Source organism: Camelus dromedarius, chromosome 26 (genome assembly GCF_036321535.1).
Source record: "Camelus dromedarius isolate mCamDro1 chromosome 26, mCamDro1.pat, whole genome shotgun sequence".
Lineage (NCBI taxonomy): Eukaryota > Metazoa > Chordata > Mammalia > Artiodactyla > Camelidae > Camelus > Camelus dromedarius.
The window spans coordinates 22,761,633-22,774,817 of NC_087461.1; the positions used below are offsets into that span (position 1 = coordinate 22,761,633).

The 13,185-nt window shown below is 50.3% G+C and overlaps 1 protein-coding gene across 9 annotated transcripts in view; it reads right to left on the reverse strand.

Moving 5' to 3' along the window:
- Positions 1 to 13,185, reverse strand: part of FRMD4A (FERM domain containing 4A) — a 577,190-nt gene that overhangs the window by 78,240 nt on the left and 485,765 nt on the right. For all 9 annotated transcript variants that reach the window (XM_064479529.1, XM_064479532.1, XM_064479533.1 and 6 more), the window contains 4 exons: positions 9,404 to 9,487; positions 4,307 to 4,372; positions 3,981 to 4,038; positions 106 to 192 (listed from right to left, as the gene is read on the reverse strand). In XM_064479529.1, the coding sequence (XP_064335599.1) occupies positions 106 to 192; positions 3,981 to 4,038; positions 4,307 to 4,372; positions 9,404 to 9,487 (295 nt within the window). The remainder of the gene's footprint in view (positions 1 to 105; positions 193 to 3,980; positions 4,039 to 4,306; positions 4,373 to 9,403; positions 9,488 to 13,185) is intronic.

Sequence of the window (13,185 nt, forward strand, 5' to 3'; positions counted from 1 at the left end):
GGATGGGTAAGCCCTGAGGCTGCGCGGTGTAATATTTTTAGCCACTTTTTCCTGGTTCCTCTCTCTGCCCGAGCACCGTCTGCCCACAAAGGGGAGCACGCTTACCTTCCTTGGCTTGACTTTATCGTGGTAGTCATACTGGAAGATGCCTTTGTAGCTCAGTCCCAGCCACCACGGTATCCCCTGCTTGTCCTAGGACGTCAGAATGAGTACAGGTAAGAAAAAACATTAGTACGGGTAAGTGTGGGGCCAGGCAAGAGAAACACAAACCAAGAGGAGATCTCCTGCTCTCCCTGAAGACGAAAGAAAATGCAAATTCTTTTTAATGGGTGGAGCCCACCTCTCTATGTCTTACCTTAACAGATGTGCCCCAGCATCAAAGGATGCTCAGCTATGTGACTTGGACAGTGCCCCAGGCTGGGGGCCCCACTCTGTTCCTAACCAGCCACATAGCCCCTGTCCTTTCCCCCTTTCTGAATAAGGAGCGGATGCCTTGTTCCTTGTTCTCCTTCTAGGACTTTCGGTTTTCAGAGCTGGGTCCCTCACCCACCACAGGGAAAATCTGAGAGATGCTAAGCATTCTAACAAAACTACCTTCGGAGCCGAGAAACTGTCATCAAGTGTTAGAGCTGGAAGGACCGCTGAGGCTATGGAAGGCGATTCTGCTAAGAATTTTGTCTTAAAAGGTTTTTTTGGGGGGGAGCAGTTTTAGGTTCATGCCAAAACTGAGAGGAAGGTGAAGAGGTTTCCCATCTACTCCCACCCCGACACACGTGCAGCCTCCCTCATTAGTAACATTTCACACCAGAGTGGTACGTGGTTGTAACTGATGACCCTATACTGACCCATCATTATCACCCAGAGTCCACAGTTTACCTCAGGGGCCACCCTTTGTGTTGTCCAAACATTCCATGGGTTTGGACAAATGCACAATGGCACGTTTCCATCATATAGTGTCAGACAGTATTTTCCTTGCTCTAAAAGCCCTCCCTGTTCTGCCTGTTCATCCCAGCTTCTGGCAACCAGTTTTCTTCCCGAATGTCATAGAGTTGAATCATACAATACACAGCTTTTTCAGATTGGCTTCTTTCACTTAGCAATATGCACCTAAGACTCCTCTAATTTTAAAGACAAAGAAATTATGCAAAGAGTGGCTCCTACTCTATTCAAGACCCTCCCCTTCGCCCCAGAGGGCCAATGGCGGTGCAGGAAGGCAGGCGCTGACCACCTGGTCCTGCTCATCTTACGAGGACAGTGGCTGCCAGGCTGGACTGTATGACTCAGGCTACAGGACAGAGTAGCAACATCGAAGCCTAGATGGCCCAGGAACAGAATTAGAACCACCAGGACCCTCTGTTTATTCCTTTAACAGAGACCTCTGGGCACCAGATTGTAAGTCGTTAAATCTAGTTCAAGCAGAGTGACTGTGAGCTGTTACTTAGAAGCTCCCAAATGCTAGGACTTGACAGTGGGCGTATCAAGCAGCCTTCCCTGGAGTTGTCCTAACTGCCGCATTGGCGAATGAAACACACCGCGTGGTGAATGTCTTGAAAACTCAAAAAAGTGGCTCAAAATTTGGTTTTCAAATATTTGTGGGGCAATGAATTAACAGTGAGTTAGTTTAAGGTAAGCACAAAGGTAGAGGGCAAAAGAAATACATTCTGAAATTTTAGGAAAGCTTCAAGGTCTATGATTTCTCAAAAAAATGTTTAAAGGTATAAAACCCCTGTCTCCAGAGAGTGCCCATGTGTAAGGCGGTGGGTTTGGAGAACAGGACAACAGCTTGACGAGGTAAGAGTTGTGATCGCACAGTAAAATGTGGCATCTGTGAAATTACAAGGCCACCGAACAGCGTCCTGCTACAGTTGGTTTAGGCTCCTTCTCCACGTAAGTAGAAGAGGAATTATGCTTGGAGATTCCAAGAGTCAAACATACAGGCACACTTGGCAGTTGGTAAATCACAAAGTCTGTTTCTGGTCTCCAACAAAGTGCAAAGGAGCGGATTTCTGAAGTTTTGTTGGGAGGCAGAAGGCAGGTCTATGCGGCCACCTTTTTCAGACTCCAGGGCTGATGAAGAAATGGAACTCAGGTTAAGCAAGTAAAAGGGCAGATGAAGTTTCCTCTCAAAGCCTTCCGGTCTAGCTCCCTCAACCCACCTCAACAGTCTCCCAACATCGAGCAGACGTTTGTGGGTAGTCGGAGAAGCAAATCTCCTAACCTCTGTTTTGATTATGAGTGGAGGGGAGATCAAGCTAAGAGCAAACAGCAAATCAGAGAACGTAGCTCAGGGATTCCCCGGTTCCTGGCTCCCGTTCACGCATGCCGACCCCTCTGCTACACGTCGCTGTAGGCTATTTCCACAAAGGAGACAGACTCCCAGCCATTTCTGTGAAACGTCTCTTGGCATCATGTCAGGAACCACCGTCGGAGCCGTCCGTTTCCTTTCCGGTAGGAAGACGGCAAAGCCGACATGCGCCCTGCAACTCTCGCCAGCGCGGTCGTGAACCCTGGCAGCCTGCAGGGTGGGTTCTGAGTCTCTGCTCATGATCAAGTCCATTTCCTTTTGGGGAGCTGACTGTCCACTGGCTTCAGTGGCCGCATCCCAGGACACGACCAGACAGCGGGAAGTCTCCTTAGAGGAGGTACCTTTCTCCTGCGGGTCAGAAGGCGGCCCAGGAGGCCAGGTCACATTTCACACGACAGACTATAGCTTAGGCTTGGGAAGGGCAGGGACGGTTGTGATGGTTCTGAGTTCTGTGACTGATGGTGGAGAGGGCGTAAGAGCTTCCAACGGTGGCAAGAGCACTGGAAGGACATCGGGGAGAATTTCAGCATCACAGACTTGGAGAGATCCTGGGCTGAGCCACTGGGTGGGACTGGGGTCCCCCCACAGGCCTCGTAACTGGCCTTCACAATATCGCTCTGACATTTGTTCCCGATGTGGAAATGCGTACACCCAACTACGCAATTCAGTTCTCAATAATGGTACTTGGTCAGTATTTATTGAGCATCTACCATGTGCCAGGCACTCCGCTGGATTCTAGGAATATATAACCGAATACAACACAGTCTTTGCCATCAAAAGGCTGAGGTTTAGAGGAAGATACAGGCAATTAAATGTGTACCAAGGACATGCAAAGTGACTGTGCAAGTTGCTGTCGGTGACACAACAATGAATGAAATATGTCACGTGCTCTGGTCTAAAGGAAGTAGAAATACAGTTGGGTGGAAACGTGGGCAAAGAAACTGGTAGAAGAGCAGGAGAATCTCGGGTTGGCTGGTGGAACTGTCTTGAGTTTGGAAGTGTTTTCTGCACTTTCCATCCAGACTTTGGGCAATGACTAAGTTATATTTCACCCCGGGGTAAATTAAGGAAAAGAAGTCATCCTTTCTCATGATGGGGACATCATCATCTATAACTTCAAAGAAGGGACCCCAGTCTGGGACATGATGGATGAAATTCAAGAGGATTTAGAACGGGGCACAGGTCACCTTGGACTTGCCATCACAAAATTTAAGAAGACAGAGCCCGTCTTTTTAACTAGCTGTCTACGCTGTTTGTCAGCCTAAAGTCCCAGCTCTCCTCCTGTAAAGCTGCCTACGTGGCATTTGATCACCAGGAAAAACACTCTTCCTTCTGCTGAAAGCTTTGTTCTCTGTAGTTCCTTGCATTTAGACGGACGCTTCCTACTGAGAGCCTCTGTGGTCTGAGCTCTGAGATCCTTCTGAGAATGAAGGGAAGAAAGCACTTTTCACACCCACTTCACAAAACGGAAAGCGAGTTTTGGAGGGTACCTGAATCAAGTCCTACGTACACGAGGGGGAAAGTTCCATTGTCCCAACTGCCCCGAGCATGTGCTTTTCCTGACCAAGCCCTCCCTACCCACCCCAAACAAGTCTTCAGTAAGAGTAAGAAGAAAACAAAGGAGAATTATTTTTTTAGGGCATGGTAGCCACTCTCACCACGTGAGTTCACTTACCTTCACTGCGTAATAGTGAACTCCGTAGGTTGGAAGAGACTCCACGATGCTCATGTAGCTGGGAAGACAACACACACACACACACACACACACACACACACACACACACACACGGTTAATTGGCAGAACTGGCATCACCCACATATCTATGTGTGTGTGTGCACAAGATAGAGTTCTCAGAGTGATTATTTATTGTAAATTGAATGGAGCCACCCCCCACCCCCGGAGCTACGTCTGTCCCAGCAGGACAGAACAACTCTGACCGATGCTACGTGAACACACACACACAACCTCATTCGCACTGGGAGGTGGGCGGGGGCACCTACTTGACGATGGCTTGGCCTCTGGTCTGGCCGTTCAGCTTCTTGTAGTGCTCAATGACCCGGTCCTCACTAGAGCAAGAGGAAAGGGCTCTCTGTTACAGTCCGCAGTCCACGGCCCCGAGTCCAGCTCCCGGAGAGACTCTGGAGCCCCAGCAACTCCCAAGAAGCTCCAAGGAGCCAACAGCTCCTGGACAGATGACTTGTCCTGAGAGCAGCATTTCTGAAAGCAGCCGGGGATGCCTCGGACCACAGGTGTCCTAGAGGTGCCTGCTGCCCCCTCAGAGGATGCACATTCTCTTGGTCTTGGACTTATGATCAGTGAAATAAGATGACAGCCCAGGTTTGGGGTCGGCTTCTTGTAAGAAATGACATCGTGGGAGCAGAGGACAAAGAGGGGAGCCCGCGTCCCAGAGGCGGACACGGAACAGGGGACAGGAGGAGGGCCGGCTGGTGGGAGGTCAGCGTGGACACTGGCCCACCTCCCTTGGGTCCTCCTCACTGTCCTCACCTCCCGCATCCCATCTGCACAGGGCCTCCCAGGGGAGGGGGAGAGACAGGCGTTGACCTCAACAGCCCTCCCGTGGCTCCCCCACCCCGAGTTAGTCAGGGTTCAGGGCCTCCCCAGAGGATGGGAAAGTTCTGGAATCTGAGGCTGGTGAACACACACCATGAAGCGATAAAAGGCCCAGAGGAGCGCTGGGGAAGTAAGAAGCCGGCTAGCAGAACTTGATGGGAACCCCGTTATCTTCTGAAATCTCAGTTCTAACACAGCAAGAGACGAGCTCGGTCTGTGAGGGGCAGCGGGGGCCAGACCCTCCTGTGACGGGGTGGGGACACGAAGGCCCTCTCTGGGAAGTGATGGTGCCCTGTGGCCTTCGGAAGTGCAGAGCCAACCTTGGGAGTTGCAGGGGAAACACATCCCACCTTCTGAGGAGTCAAGGTCAAAAGCCGCGGCCTCCCGCACCTGGCCACGCGGCCCTGGAACCTTCTGTCTCACTCCTCGGCCTCCCACTTTTCACCACAGGCCAGTGGACCCCAGGATGGGAGGCAATCCTAGGGTGAACCCTCAAGACCTCCTGGGTTGATCTTCTTTAAAAATTTTTTTTGAGGGGGAAGGTAATTGGGTTTATTTATTTACTCATTTTTAATGGAGGTATGGGGGATTGAACCCAGGACCCTGTGAGCGCTAAGCATGTGCTCTCTCACTGAGCAATACCTTCCCCTCTTTTTAAAAAAAAAAATTAAAAAAAAAGTTCTGGGGTGTGGTTGATTTTGATGATCTGTTACTCACTTACTATCCCAGAACTGGTCTACAGTCTGTCCTTACCCACCTCTTTTCTTTTTTCAGCCAGGCCATTTCTGGGGGCCACACAGCCCGTGTGTTCATTACCTCGTATTTGGGGGTAATTTATTTATCTCTAATTACTCTCTCCATCTTCCGTGACGACCTCTAGGTTTGTGTGTTCTGAAATTTGAAGCACGTAAGATGGGCCCTTCACAAGTCTTCACTGATGCCCTGAATGGGGAATGACTAGCAACCGGGGGCCTCTCTGGCTAAGAGTCATTTCGAGGGGGTCTGGGCCCCCTGTGCTCAGAAAGGGGCAGATACAGCCATCTCTGTCCTCGGCTCCCACATGCCATGAGGGTTCTATGCTGAGTGGGACAGAGCCCTCTCCTGACTGAGAATTCTCTAGAAGTGTCCTCTGTGGGGTCACCGCCAGCCTCACCAGACCTTCAGAGTCGGGTCAGGACAGTCCAGGGTTACCCTTCCAGTGCCCACCCCCACCGCCCTCCGCCGCCCGCTGAATCAGCAGCTGGGCTGGCACGTGATCTGGCATTTGGTGAGGCTGACTCCTTCACCCCGGGTCAAGCCACTCTGCAGCCTGCTTCCTCTGTAGCTCTGGGGAGCGGGTCCCCCAATCCCTGGGCTGAAGTGGGAAGGTGGAATTCAACACGTGCTGGAGCTGGGAACACCAGCAAGGCTCAGGACCAACACCGGCGAATGTCAGAAAACACCAGCACGCAGCTGTTTTCAGCCGTTTATCAACGAACTGGCCCGACCCGGGGGTCTCGCCCTACCTGACAGCTGCAGGGACTGGCCACCCTCCCTCCCCTGGTTTCTCCTGCTGTCTGAGACCCTCTGTGAGGCCACAGTATCTGCCTCCTTCCTCGCTTTTCCCGTTTCTTTTGCCCCAGTGGAAACACCGTGGGCCCAGCGTGTGACAACACCCACCGGGCTGCCTGAGATCCCCTCCCCCTGCCCCTCCTCCTGCCCCTCCCCTGGGGTGTATGGATGACTCCTGTGCACCAGCCACCCCAGATCTAGGGCAGGGACTCAATGGAATTACTGTCAGAAACCCACAAGCCAGAGGAGATGGAACCCCACAACCTCATTTGGAGGACATGGTGTGACGTGAAGGAAACAGACAAGCGACCAAGGCTGACTGTGCCCCAGCCCTGGGCTGGCTCGGGCCGTGAAAGTCAATCATGTCGCAGACAAGGAGCCTGGAAGGTGCCGGGTGTGTAAGGGGAAACAAGGTGATGGCCGGAGGGTTCCCTGTCTCGGAGGAGCCGTCAGCCTGCAGGGGCCCGAGATTTCAGAGTAAAGGAAGATGTCCCCTCACACCCCATGCGGGGGAGGCGAGTGGTCCAGCATTTGCAGGAAAGGAGCTCAAGAGAACCCAGGTAGGGCCCCGATGCCGCCTTGCTCTGCGGCCCGGGGGCGTTGTGCCTCCGATGCTTCCCCGATAGGAAGCCACGTGGGGTGAGAAGTCCTAGCTTGCTGAACGCCTGCGGCGAAGGAGCAGAAGGGACCATCGCACAATCACTCAGCACTAATAGGCACCTTCCACTACGTTCTAATTGCATTATGTGCCTTTCCATTTCCTCTCCTAATCACAGTCTGCATCTGGCTGGTCTGCTTAGTCCCATTTTACAGATGGGAGATCAAGGCAGCAGAGAAGTCACGCACGCTTCCTGGGCTGTGGTTACCCCACAGTTCGGAGTCTTGGCTGGGACGCTAAAGCCCACTGCTCTGCTCGTTAGGCTGTAACACCTTCCCTGACTGGTGTGGATGGGCTCCCTTTGGCTTATTTTGGCACGAAGGTTGTCCACTGCATCTGTGGATATGTGTGTTTGCACTTTTTTTTTTAAGCAACGCATTATCAGGATGGTTCAGGCCACTGGCTTGTTTGTCTATGAGCCGAGCTGTGGAGCCTGAGGGCACCTGCTTCAAACACAACCCTTCCTCAGTCCTGCCATCCTTCCAGGGCACTTAGACAGTGACACGGATGCCTCTGGGACCAAACGAGGCCCAGGGAAAGCGCTGGCCGGGTCACAGAGATGGAGGGGTGGTCTGGCAGGACAGCTACAGAGGTGGATGAGGAGGAAGATGTTTGTATTCACAGAAGAGCAAGGAAAAGCCTGGAGGAAGGAGTTTCTGTATGAGTGATACTGTGTGTGCAGAGGTAACAGAAGAAAATCCAGAGAGAGAAAGAGGAGAGAGGAAAGAAGGAGTTCATTGCACTGAATGAGCACAGCGTGTAAAAAAGATTTGGAAACCAATAAATGTGATAATTGAGGGGTGGATTAAGCAACTCTGACTCCAGACAACGCATCAATCCTGCAGCCCCCCCGCTGGCAAATACACTTCCGCCTTGTAGGAACCACCACTTTCTCGAGGTATCGCCTTCCATCTCCAGCTCCTTCACCACTGGTTTCCTGACAGTGAGCCGTGGGGAGGATACAAAAGGTAAAGCCCAGCAGGCATAAGGAATTGGGGAGAGGGCAATCGGGTTCCACGGACAAGGGGACAGGAGTGCCACCTGTGGGCAAGTGTACGTGCAGACTGCCAGGCTGGAAGTTTGGAAACTGATGCATGTACAGTTTATACATTAAGCCGATTTTGTTCTCTGAGGGAAAATTATAATGATCTAAAGCAAGTGGTTATTGACAACTATGTTACTGAAAAAAAAAAAAAAAAGAATGGCAATAAAACAGTTCAGAGAGACGAAATCAGAGGTGCCAGCACACTGCAGGGAGCTCTCAGCCCCAGGCTTCACCTCCTTCACTTCCCGTCCAGCTGCCCCATCACTTGGTCTCTTGGGGAGAAATGGTTTATGGACTGCAGTTTCATCCTGCTAATGCCCTCTGCAGCAAGACACACCCCGCCCCAGCCAAAAAAAAAAAAAAAATCCCTTAAAGCCATCTAGATAACTGAACAACTAGTTTGCCGATTGGAAATGTGTCCAGACAAGATGAAATCTTGGTAAACTGTACATTTCATAAGGTGTATTAAAGGAAAGCTTGAAAGAATCACATGTTGTAATTCAACAGGATGGGCTTGTTCTGCGATCTTTGTTTCGTTTCATTATTATTTTTTTAAATAAAAGCAGCTTCAGTGCTTTCTGTTCAAGAGTCAGAAGGACGATTAGGGAAGCCACACTGTGCTTTCAGAGGACAGCGGTTGGAGCTCGCCAGCCCAGCAGTATTTCAACACACTACCCAGCAAGGCAAACCCCGCTCAGTTGTGACTCAAACCACAATCTGGGAACTGGGTTCAAATGCCCGAAACACTTCAGAGTCAGTAATTTAGGGGCCGACAGATGAACTACGGTGTAATGTTACACAGCCAGCTAAATCAGAAGATGTGAAACATTGTGGGAAAATAAAATAATCAATCTTTTCTGCAAAGGAAAAAAAAAAAAAAACAAAAAACCTGTCGTCCTCCCACATCTCAAAACCCCCACACATCCTGTCATCAAATGACGGGGCTTCCAGAATGAAACTTGAGCAGCACATGAAAGGATCTCCGAGGAGGCAAAGCATCCAGAGCGAAATTTTAGAACTTTTTTCTTAAAGAAAGAAAATTGGAAAAAGAAGTCTCACACATTCCGCATCATTGAAATAAATGCAGAGAACGATTTCATGAAGACTCAAGGCACCTAACACAGTTTGGATTCGCTCTCTGATTGGGGTCCAGGCCGACTCGGTGGCGGCTGGGAGGGTAGACAGTGGCCCAGAACCCTGCATCCCTGGAAGGGGCTCCCTCCTGCGGTGGGATGGGGGCACCTGGGATGTGCAGGGGAGAGAGGGGCTTACCAGTAGGCTAGGGAGGGGTGCTCCTTCAGGGCCTGCGTGGGAAGTGCTGGTAGCTTCTTCAAGTCAGTCCTCACCACTTCGTTGCTGGAAGAGAGGGGCAGACAGAGAGAATGGCAGAAACACACTCAGCCTCGGAGAAGACCACCGTGCCGTGCCGTGCGATGCGACCGGGCCAAGCCGCCTGGTCCACACACCCTGCATCTGCACCCTTTAGTGAAAAGTGCTGTTTCTTCTGTACTCATGTGCTTGACAGAGACGCTGAAGGACACAGCACGCAGAGCCCAGCAGCATTCCCTTTGCCCCCGGTGCAGAGGGCAGGGCAGAGCAGGGTCCTTCTCAAGCCCTGCACGCAGAGAGGGGCATGGATGAGGGTCCCAGGGCCCGCGGGAGTGGGGGACCCTAGGAAGCTCCCACGGGCTCCACCGTGGGCTCCAAGAATGGACAGCCTGACGGTTTTCTGCTCAGCTGTTTCCCTCACTGACCCACAGGCCAGCTTTCTTTGTTTGGATTGGTGACATGTTGGAAACTCTTGTCCAAGATACGACAAAGAAATAACATTTGCTTTTGACAAGATCCAGATATGACTTGGAAAGTGTCTGGCACTAGCAGGAGGTTTTATGCCTCTAGTCCCTGGACCGGAAATTCTCAGGTTAGGGAGACACTTTGAACTCCTCTAGTTACACCCGGGGGTCTTTAGAGGCTTGATGCCTCTCTGGACACTCAGCAGACCCGCATCCCCGCTGGGACAGGACATCTGGGTGTCAGCCCCCACTGTCTACCTCCAGAGGCAGTTATAGCATCCACTCGGGATGGGTCTGGCATGTGGAGGTCTTTCCCTGTTCTGGTCCACTGAAGTGCCTCACAGCCCTGCTGGGGGCCGAGGTCACCCCGTGGAGCCTGCCTCCTCACACAGTTCTAACCTAGGCTGTGGTGGCAGCTTCTGTGCTGTGCATACAGAACAAGGGAAATACTGACCACCTGGACCTTGGGCACAAGCACCTAAAAAGAAATGAGGCAGGAGCTCAGTAGGTAAATATGAAGAAAGGAAGGAAGGAAGGAAAGAAGAAAGGAAGGAAGGAAGGACCACCACAGTCGTGTGCCTTTCTGTGCCTCTCGCCCCCCGAGCCAGAAACACTGCCTATGGCCATGGAATCAGCAGCCCTCGCTGGGGTGCCCAGTGCCACTGGGCAAAACCATTTCCACGCTTTAAGCTCATGCACGTGGTGACAAAGAAGCACGAGGATGTGACAGCCGCTCCCAGAAAGGGCATTTTTCCGGTGGTCTAAGGAACAGTGACAGTGAAGTTTGTGAATCTTGGCTTTGAACAACCAACCGGAAAGAAATGCTCAGCTTGTAACTGTTGAAATCAATAAACCCAAGCACTCGAACTGTTAGCGCCTAAGTGGCAAGGATTTATTGATTAATCATAAGTCAAACTACTATATAAAAACCAGATAAACAACAAGGTCCTACTACATGGCACACAGAACTATATTCAATAGCTTGTAATAACCTATAATGAAAAAGAATATAGATGTATAACTGAATCACTATGCTGTGCACCAGAAACTAACACAACATTGTAAATCAAATACACTTCAACCTAAAAAAATCAATTAAGTTGAAGGTATTTATGGAACCCCTGCTCTAGGGCAGTAGTATAGGAGATTAAAAAAAAGAAAGGATAAGTGTTAATCCTCATTCAAAATGTGCTCACAATTCAGTGCAGTGAGCGAGAGGTGCAAATAAAAAGATAACTGACCACGTGGGAAGTATTGGATCACATTGATTCAAACAACAAACTAAAAAGTTTGGAGGAAAGGAAGGGCCTGGAAGGCTCTGGTGTAAAAGCTGGCTTTGGGGCAGAACCTGCATGGAGAAAAGGACAGGAATCTCATTTTTCTTCCCCGTGGATACAGCAGAGTATGGAGGCCAGGTACTGTGTGCCGAGAAGATCAGCTAGAGTGGGTGGTATGTCAGGGCCAATCGGGCCGAATACAGAGCTGGTTAGGCATAGGATTTTGAGGACCTTCCATGCCAGGCTGGTGGAGTTCAAGTTTAGCCAGGAGGCAAGGGTCAGCCACTGAAACTTCTCAAGCAGGTAGCCTCCTCGTGTTTAGGAAAATTCAATTTTCAAGCAGAGTTTGGAATTTACACTCACACACTATGGAGGCAGAGTTTAAAGAAATACTCAGTTCCCCAAACACCCAGGAGCCCACAGGGATGAGTTTCAGGATCTCACCTGCCCTGTTTATTAACGCTAAGCTCCCTGACAACAGGGATTCAGTTCCCTGACTCATCAGTGCCGAGGGTGGCACCTTCAGTATCAAAAGGCACTTTTATGGGTTGAACTTTTATTGGATGCAACTGTGGGAAAGGCAATTAAGCAGAAGCTTGGGTCTGGGTTTCCTCTCACTCAACACATTTAAAGAATATTTGGGGAAGGAAGGAACTACGGGAGGAAGGGCTTGTCTTACCCACTACACACTCGTTTGTTGGCAAACAAGAGTCCCTGCTGACAATCCCAGGTCTGACTTCCTGGCTGGAGCTCGGTGGGTTTTCTGGCGCTCCCCCAGGGCAAGGTGACACAAACAAACACAGCAAGAAATCACCAAGGCATGAAGCCCGTCCAAACCCATTACCTTCTGGAAGGGATCCATGGCTCTTAAACCTTCCCAGAGGACAGCTAGGTGGAACTGTTTTATTTGCCTTTCTGTTGTCTGTAAACATCTGTAATAACTTAAGAGGCGGCCAGCCTGTCCAACGATCTGGCCAAATTCTGGCTGCAAACCACGAGGCTGCCTTAATGCTCGTTCTCTCTCCAGAGACTTGGGAAGCTAAAACCTAAAAAATGTGCTAGAAGTCCCCAGCTTCCTCTCGCAAGATCTTCTACTTGGGTGTTTCCCACAGAGTTCACGGCACCTGATAAACGCCAACTTTTAAAATACCCTAAACAGTTCATTGTTCCAAACAGCTGTCATGTTCCATTTTTAGGAGGAAAAAAGGTCTCTTTGAAAGTCACTTGCTAAACTGAGACGGGGTGAGGGGAGGATATAGCTCAGTGGTAGAGCACGTGGTCCCACCACCTCCAGCGTGGGTTCAATCCCCAGCACCTCCATTAAAAAAATAAATAAACCTAACTACCTCCCCCACCCCCCAAAAAACAACAAAAAAAAACAGAATAAAATTGAAGTCCTCTTATTTTTAATATTAACCAGATTGTATTCAAAACTTTTAGGTAGTTACTAATGTTGCCAGCAAAAAAGTGGTCTCTCAGTGCTGTGTGTGGTCTTTGATTTGAGGGGGTTTGAGATGATGGGCCTCCCTCCTCCTGCCCGCACTGCTCAAAAAAACACGTGAAGTCTGAATGACCCACTGTGGAAAACCAAGATTTCTAGCAATACGTCAAATAGGGGGTTTGCCACAAAAAAACAGCAACAGCAGATTTAACCAAGATACCATAAAGTGAAGAAAGCAAACATTAAATTTGCCAGGAGGATTGGCAAAATCCACAAGGTGCTTGTTTTCCTTTCAAAAACGAGGAAATATTGTTCCAGAAGATTTCCCCCCCGGGTCAAATGAAATATGACATAATTTGCAGGGCACACCTGGGGCAAATAGAACTGGCCTTGTGTGGAAGAATTCTTCCTGAAACCCGTGGTTTTGAAGTGCCCTGGTGGGAAAGCAATGAAGCTCTGAAGCCAGAAAGTGATACCATGTAACGGAAGGATGACCACGAAACTCAGAAGCCGGAACATGATGTGAGTCTCCCGCTAACTCCG